This window comes from Sabethes cyaneus, chromosome 1 (assembly GCF_943734655.1).
Source record: "Sabethes cyaneus chromosome 1, idSabCyanKW18_F2, whole genome shotgun sequence".
Taxonomy (NCBI): Eukaryota; Metazoa; Arthropoda; class Insecta; order Diptera; family Culicidae; genus Sabethes; species Sabethes cyaneus.
The window spans coordinates 163,855,597-163,864,444 of NC_071353.1; the positions used below are offsets into that span (position 1 = coordinate 163,855,597).

General features: G+C 47.0%; 1 protein-coding gene across 1 annotated transcript in view; it reads left to right on the top strand.

Moving 5' to 3' along the window:
* The window catches only part of LOC128746036 (octopamine receptor Oamb), a 95,684-nt gene extending 87,233 nt beyond the window's left edge, over window positions 1-8,451 (top strand). Inside the window, exon 4 of the mRNA XM_053843089.1 lies at window positions 7,538-8,451. Coding sequence (XP_053699064.1) covers window positions 7,538-8,451 — 914 coding nt within the window. The remainder of the gene's footprint in view (window positions 1-7,537) is intronic.
* The last annotated feature ends 397 nt before the right edge of the window (window positions 8,452-8,848 follow it).

Below are 8,848 nucleotides of genomic sequence, written 5' to 3' on the forward strand. Positions count from 1 at the left end.
GTAATTACGTTTACGAGGAAAAAATCGCCTTTAGCCTACTGCTACACTATTAATAGCCTGCCAATTCAGCGTGAAACAGTGGTGAAGGACCTTGGGGTGTTGTTGGATTCCGAATTAACTTTCCAGAGCCACTATAGCTTCATTGTCGCGAAAGCAAACAAAAACTTGGGATTCTTCATGAGAATTGGGAAGGATTTCCGTGACCCTATTGTCTGAGATCACTTTACTACTCGTTAGTTCGGTCTACCCTCGAAACAGCTGCAGTAGTTTGGAGTCCTTATACTACACCGTGGTCTACAAGGATTGAGGCTGTACAAAGAAGGTTCATCAGATTAGCATTGCGATTCCTTCCATGGACTAACCCGTTTGAGCTCCCCCCATACGAAAGTCGTTGTAGATTGTTAAGCATGGATACCTTGGCTAATAGAAGAAATTGCACGCGTGCTATATTTATCGCTAAATTGCTTTATGGTGAAATAGACGCACCCAACATTTTGGCACAAGTGGATATAAATGCAGCTGCGAGACCTCTACGATCCAGTAACTTTATATGCCTGACTTTTCATCGGACGGCTTATGGTCAAAATGAACCAATTCGTGCAATGTGTGCTATATTCAATAATGTGTATCATTTGTTTGATTTTTGTATTACGTGTAACTGTTTTAGAAATCGTATCTATAATTTTATTAATTTTGACTGATCGTATGTAATGTTTTAGTATTATTATGTAGACCCTGTTGTCCGATGATGTAAATGAATAAATGTAAATGTAAATAATTATATTGATGTCATTATAGACGCAAAACAAATATTTTTCGTTGGTGGCAATATAATTGCCACGGCCTTATAAAGGGTTAAAGTGTCGCCTTCCTGTGTCAAACCACTACCTAAACTGAAAGGTCCACGTATCTCGAAGAAAAAGCGTATGGCTGAGAAATCAACTGAAATAACTTCTGATGAATACATGGCAGATTTGAAAAAAGCTAGAGCATCAAAAGAGATCCAAAATATTAAGAAAGCTCGCAAACCCAGGCTAAGAAAATCCAAAGGTTTGAAGACATCACCGATGGAAGAAGACATACTATGTGACAAATGTGGCGAAGTTTTTTCAGATTCCAATGATGGGACTGGATGTAGGGTTAGGAATCGAAAGCTAAAGTATCGATATTTGGTATCGCAATATATCGGATCGATCCGATACTGAGTAATGAGTATATCGCAGCCAACATATCGATACTTCGACATTCACCGATATCGGAACCCGAAATATTAAAAAGTTTTCAGATACGATCCGTCACAGGCTTGCGATGCGGCCACCTGTCTCGTTTATGTCGCCGGCATTTTCGAACCTCCAAGATACCGTATACGTTCCACCCCAACAAACATTTTATTTGAAGAGCAGTTTATTCAACCATTATACAGCTAATATCCAGTAAACAAGCGCTTGCTAAGCTGTTATTCAACAAAAATGTTTGTTGGGACTCGACGATGTTCGCAGCAGATTTACCTGTCAGACGGGCGCTTTTTAACTAGAAGCACCAGGACTAAAACTAATCGCTTCGGAACAATTTTTCAATAGATTGCTCTAAAAGGCAACAAAATATCCTGGCAAGACTTTGTTTTGAAAAACCCAGCGATTTGCTGCAAGGTTTGTTATATTTCAACATAAGCAGCATAACTGTTCCTATAATCAGAAAAGTGTTAGATGTAATTAAGATTCGCATAAGTTTACCTTCTCACATTATTTATTTACATTGTGTTATTCTAGGGGGGAAAATCTTAAAGATAATAAAATTCAAAATTGCAATCGGGCATGGGCAAAACACCGAACGTAGCTCATACGGTCGTTACCATTTTTTAAAACGACGCAACCAAGTTCATCTCTTTTTCATATATGCAAACAAACACGAAGGGTGGCTAGCAATTTAACGGTGGCGTTGAATTTGTAATATTTCTAGCACCACATTTTCGAGTTGACTGATATCGGCCATCGCGCTGGCAAGACTGTCATTTGCATACAATTTGAATGAGGCCGAATCGTTTGATTCAGCAGGAGAGCAGGTACGAAACACATCACTCGGTCCAATGTAGCTCTGATCAGTCGCATTAGTTTGTCCGGAAAACTGTATTCGTGCATTATCTGCCATAGCTTGTCTCGATCGACTGCATCGTATGCTGCTTTGAAATCAATAAAGATGTGATGGGTGGGCACGTTGTACTCCCAACATTTCTGCAAGATCTGTCGGATAGTAAAAATTTGGTCCGTAGTCGCGCGAGCCCCCATGAAACCCGCTTGATAATTCCCTACGAAACCTTCTGCTATCGGTGACAGGCGGCGTAATAGGATCTGGGAGAGTACCTTGTAGGCGGCGTTTACCAGCGTAATACCACGATAGTTGCAGCAGTCTAGCCGATCACCCTTTTTGTAGATGGGACAAACCACTCCTTCCATCCATTCCTCCGGAAGCTTTTCCTCCTCCCAAATCCTCGAAATAACCCAGTGTAGAGCCATTGCTAGCGTTTCTCCGCCATGTTGTTAAAGCTCTGCCGGTAGGCGGTCCTTCCCAGCGGCTTTATTGGTCTTCAGCAGCCTGATTTCTCGTTTGACTTCTTGGAGATCAGGTGCTAGGACATTACTATCTTCCATGGGCGCTCCTAGGTTAATTTCCGTTCCGCTTCCTTCTGCGACTTCGCCATTGAAGTGTTCATCGAAAAACTGCTTCCATCTGTCGACCACCTCACGCTCGTTTCTAATTAGATTCCCTCCCTCGTCCCTACACATGTCAGGTTTCGGGGTGTAGCCCTTCCGAGTTTGGTTCACCTTCTCATAAAACTTGGGCGTGTCATTAGCTCGGAATAGTTACTCTAATTCTTCACGATCGCTGTCCTCCTTTTGGCGCTTTTTTCTCCTCAGGATCGTGGTCAACTGGTTCCTAGCTCGTCGGTACTTGGCCAGGTTCTCTCTAGTGGCAATACTTAGATAATTTTTCCAAGTATTTTTTTCTCCTCCACCGCTTGTTGGCATTCCCCATCAAACCAATCATTTTGTGTACTCCGAGGCTCAATACCTAGTGCCGCGGCAGCGGCTTCTCCGATGGCCGAGCGTATTCTGCCCCAACCGTCTTCTAGGTTTGAAGCACCTAACTCCTCGGAAAGATTGGGTTAAAGGTAAATCCGTCTAAAACAAAGTACATGCTGGTCAGCGGAACCGAGGCCGAACGACGCCGCTTAGGCAGTAGTGTATTGATCGACGGCGATGAGTTTGAGGTAGTTGATGAATTAGAATACCTTGGCTCACTGGTAACGATGGACAATGATACCAGCCGTAAGATTCGGAGGCGTATTAGCAGCGGATGTCGTGCTTACTATGGGCTTCACAAGCAACTGCGGCGTACAGGAGAACGGAGTATGGAGGCGGAGGATGAACCATGAACTCGCACAGCCCTTACGAGTTCCCAGTATCCAGAAGGTGGCTAGAGCTGGACGGATACGATGGGCAGGGCATGTTGCAAGCATGCCGGACAACTACCCTGCAAAGATGGTGTTCGCCTCAAATCCGGTAGAAACAAGACGACCAGGAGCGCAGCGAGCAAGATAGTTAGACCAGGTGGAGCGAAATCTGGCGGAGAGTACTCGGTGTTCGGGGAATTAAAGAGGGCGGTTGCCCTCAACCGAGTTAATATAGTGGCAGTAGAAAGGCTAGATCACACCGCTAGGTGGATTAATTCGGGTTTTTAACATTTTCGTTTTGATCAAGTTGCCTTTACCGTTTGGAGCAGCGAATGACTGCAAAACAGTCAAATGACTGGCAGTCACCACGCTAACGAAAAGCAACCACGAGAGAAACGAAAAAATACGTTATCTTATGCTTCCAGCCAATTTGCAGTTTAGATTCTTCGATATGAACGCAAAACGGTAGAACGACTGTTGGCTTCTCTTAAGAGGCCGCATGAATTATAAGACGGCAGCAGCGCAAGCGGCAGATTGACTGGATTCAAAAAACATTCAAATGATCGTTCAACAAGCGCAAGTTGAATGCGGAAAGCGTACGCATTCACGCAGTCACATTTAACTTGTGATTCCTTTTCAAGCCCTGGTGGAGGTACGGGGGGAGGTTTGGTTAACGTTACGTAACTTAATGGGCACGTTATGCCAAGCGTTACTTAATATTACATAGGGGAGGGAAGATGTGCAAAAACCAGAATGTTTGCGTTACGTAATTGGTGTACCACGCCTAATGGCCGTTTCGACGGTATTCCAGCGATTCTCAAGAGGGTCTTCGTCCAGCTCGTCGTGGCAACATGAATGCTTTCTTCCGAGAAGCCAACAAGAGATATCGGAAGAGTTTTCTTTTCTGTTTAATAGTCTAGTAAATAGCTATGAAAGTTCTTCATAGAGCTATGATTGGACAGGCTGGTAGAGCATGGTATTAAATTGCTGTGTCGATATTCTCGGCTTGGACCTTGAAAATCGAAGCTCTCGGGAACTCTCAACAGCTTGTACCGAATCCGTAGCAGGTCTCTAAGGTTTAGAAGCTATAGTCGATAGATCGATGTAGGCAGGGGAGGTTCGTAAATTAGATCCGTATAATCTTGGGCTTGTGGTGTTGATGTGGTGTGGTGTTGGCCGCAGGTGTTGACACAATGCGGCTTCTACCCAGTGCTCTGAATGTCAACGTGAAAAAATTCTTGCAAGCGCGGGTAAACGGCGGGAGTAACTAAGACTTTCTTGGTAGCCAAATGCCTCGTCATCTAATTAGTGTTGCGAATGAATGAATTAACTAGATTCGCTACGTCCCTATCTACTATCTAGCGAAACCATAGCCAAGGGAATGGGTTTGGAAATACTAGCGGGAAAAGAAGACCCTGTGTTGCATCTCGTCTATCACTATGAAAGCAGTACCCAGCTCGTGATAGATGGCATGTCTATCCCTGAACGTATTCGTAAGGTTATGCTGTTCCAGCATACCTGCTGAAGCACTCTAGTTCTTGCTTGGAGGTAGAGAGAGTGAGCGGCAGTCCCGTGCTTCTCGAGTTTCCAATCCATAGTCTGTTTGCGGCGAATTCGAATACCGTACCGAATACGGTAAAAGTGTTCGTTTTTTGAGGTTATCTATGAATCAAACCAGTTTTGATGATCTAACAAAACTTCTGGTCAGCCTGACAACGTGTCATGGTATGCCTTCCCATTTGAGTGTTTCCAAGTAGGTTTTAGCGGATTTGGCACCGTGGGGCCGAGCATAGTCATGCTGTATAATCACTTTTCCCTACCTCTGCTCGTACTATGACCGTTTGTCGTGCTGGGCTGGGCTAAATTGCACCAGAATAAATTCTATACCGTTCCCTAGCGATGGTTTTGTTCAGTTTCAATAGCTCATAATAAATAACGCAGACCTAGTCCAACGTTTGATCATTACATAATTAAGAAACCCTTTTCAATTAGTAGAATCACATAATCACAAATTACGGGAACTTAGTTGCTGACTCAGTCAATTCTAATGTTCATTTGTGTTAAGTTTTCTTGCTAAAACTTGATTTTCGGTGAAGCAAACATAGTATCGGATGAGTGAAATTAAAAGAAAAGCGTCATCGTCAAGCGTCGAGTAAAAGCATTGTCGAAAAAAAACTAAATGAGCTTTCAAGCAGAACGGTATTGCTGCCTAGGAACACGTTCACACATCGGTTCTAGATGAAAACCAACAAAATACACACATCGCGGCTGATTCGTGCAGGCAACACACATCCCGTCCCTTCTCGATTGCTTGGATTGAATTTCAAATGACACATTGAAAGCGAATTAGGGACAGGATCTACCACGAGATCAACCGCGATAATCTAGCTGTCATTGTCGAATGTCGAACGTTTTGAAATCAATTTTTAATTCACTCTCGAGTTGGCCCGAAAATGCCATCCACACTCTCACACACAGCACAGAACAGCACGGCAGCAGTTCCCAATTTATTTCCCCACAAAACACATTTGAATATGCAATCGAATTCGAATTCTTGCCCCCTCCGTCCGTTGCGGTTCCCGGCTGGCGGTTTCCTCTTTACCGACCGGAAAAAAATGGCGCTACGTAGTGGTACCCAACGATAGTATGCGATTTGCAGTCATCGATTGCATATAAATGAGTTTGGTTGCGGTCGGTGGTGGCGGTGCGGCGGTGGTCAGCCACGAACGTAGGCGGATAGGGGATTAACCTTCATCAGAACACCTCTCGCTTTCGCCGTACCCTTACCGAGCCTCTTTCCTCTTCCGGAGGAAGCAAACGCGAAAAAGCTGTTTATCCTCGCCTCGTGTATACACTCCAACCGAGTACACATGTTCCAACAACTGCGGTAAACATGAATAATAGATGGGTTTCACTGTTTCTGGCTGTATCTCTCCCGGGCTCTAACTTGCCACTTATATGCGCGCTCCGCGCGGCAGCGCCGCCGCCGCCGCCCGCAAAACAGAAGCTGGTTGTGTGATATGTATTTCATTTCAGCTCAACAAACCCCAAAACCGACACAAACACTACTCGACTGCTGCGATTGATGTCAGATTGACTGTCAATTTGTGCGTCTGTCAGACTCCGTCTGACTGACTGCCTGGCTGCCTGAGCCTGGTTGCTTTGATTTTGGAATCCACGGGGCTTCAGGAGCTAAAATCAAATCGCGGGAAAGATAAAACAAAATCCCGGTAGCGCGTATAAACAGTGCGGTTTTGCGGGAAGCGAACCGGTACGGTGCGCTGGCTGCCTATTGTATAGGTTATATATTATACAGTAGATAAGGCCTATCGATTGTTGGTGTCGGTTTGCTAGCCGCCAGGCGGTGTCCTTCGAGTTCTTCGTAGTTGAAATTTGAACAGATCATCATTTTGCCTTGTCTTGTCTGCTGCTGCTGCTGCGTTGGAGTCGTGTCGAGCGTTTGTTTATTCAGGACCAAAAACCGACGCCGGGCGGCGACAATTCGATAAGGTTAGGGTTCACTTCCAGTTCCACTTGGCGGGGGGTCACGCAAATTAGAGTGTTTAACAATCGGACCGGTTGCTGTTGTAATGTTCCGTATAATGAGGCTAATTCGTATGTTGGGACAAACCGAAAAAAAAACATGTTTAATCGAATTAATTTGAAGTTCGTGCTGGAATCCAACCCTAACCTCTCGTTTATTGTTATTCTTATTGCTTATCCGCACTGACGTTGTCATACATAATTCAGCGTAAAAATGCGTCTTCTCTGCCACGGTCGTGGCAGAGGCGGTGGCGGCGGCGGCGGCGACGGTGGCCCGGGTGGCTTGCCAAAGGCAGTCTCGACAGCGACAGACACGCAATATTTTCTTTTCGCATTTGCATAGCGCTCGGCGCTGTTTCTGGCGCAGACACGCAGCAAGCAAGCAGATTGACTTTCCCATTGAATTAGATTATCACCCGGGCAGAATTGGAAGTTAAATTTTCGCTGACGAAGTTCCACCTCGCGCTTCCGCGCAGGCTGTCTCCCACCATCAAACGTACGCGTACTAATTCTGTATTAATTTTCTGTTCCTCCCCCCGACAGGAATCGGCAATCGGTTCGACGACAATCGGCTGACGCTGCGGATTCATCGCGGACGTGGTTCGACGACGAGCACCCACGGAGGTTCTTCGAGTCATGCTCAGCAGCAGCATCACCATCAGCCGCACCTCAACAATCCGCACCTGCATGACTCGCCGCACAGCAACGGCAGTACGCACAGCACGACGACCAGCCTGGGCAGTGCCTCTCCGGAGCGGCTGTCCCGCTACATGACGCGCTGTAAAAACCACGAAAAAATCAAGATCTCAGTTTCCTACCCGTCGACGGAGAACCTAAACCAAAGCGCCTCCGGCGAGGGCAGCAAGCTGCTGTACGCAGTTCACTACTCCTCGAACGGAGGCAAAGAGCACACGGCGTCGCAAATCTTCCGACGATCCTCGAAGGAGCAAAGCGGGCAGTACCTGACGGTCGAGGGTCGCGAGCGAAATCTCCTTTCGCCACGGTCCAGCAAACGGATGGGCAAGCGAAACATCAAAGCCCAGGTCAAACGCTTCCGGATGGAAACCAAAGCGGCCAAGACGCTGGCCATCATCGTTGGACTGTTCATCCTCTGCTGGTTGCCCTTCTTCACCATGTACCTGATAAGACCGTTCTGCGACGACTGCATCAACGAGCTGCTGTTTTCGATCGTGTTCTGGATCGGGTACTGCAACTCGGCCATCAATCCGATGATCTACGCTCTGTTCTCCAAAGACTTCCGGTTCGCATTCAAACGTCTGATATGTCGGTTCTTCTGCTCGGCAGAAGCCATGCCTCGGCCGGCAAGCCGGCGCGGTTCGGAAATGTCCCAATTTCGAGGGCATGGCGGACGAACGCCCAGCATTTCTCCGTCCGCAGCGGCTCAATCGATCGGCGACGACAGTGACCCGATGGGCGACCTATCCGACAGCAGATGACGCTCGTTTGCTCCGAGCATCAGCTCCAACTCCAGTCCCGGTGGTGGCCGCCGGAATAGTGCCGGTTCGACTGCCGTTGGAACCGGCCGGGGGCCGGTTTATGACATCTGTCATCCGCTGGTGATGGAAGGTCCAGGTTTCGGAGCGTACGGAAGTACCAGCTGCGCTGGTGGTGGCGCTGGTATCGGCGGTGGAAGTGGTATTGGCGCAGGCAGCAGCAGCAGTCAACAGCAGCAGCAGCGGTTCGAGGATCCGCTCGGGCTGGTACCGAGCGGAGGCTCGGAGGGCATCGACACGAACGTTGCCCGAACGAACATTTGATCGTTCTGGGGCCGGCGGTTCATGCACTTTTGTGATAGCTCTTAATGGACGCCAGAGAAATGAAATAAACAAGCAA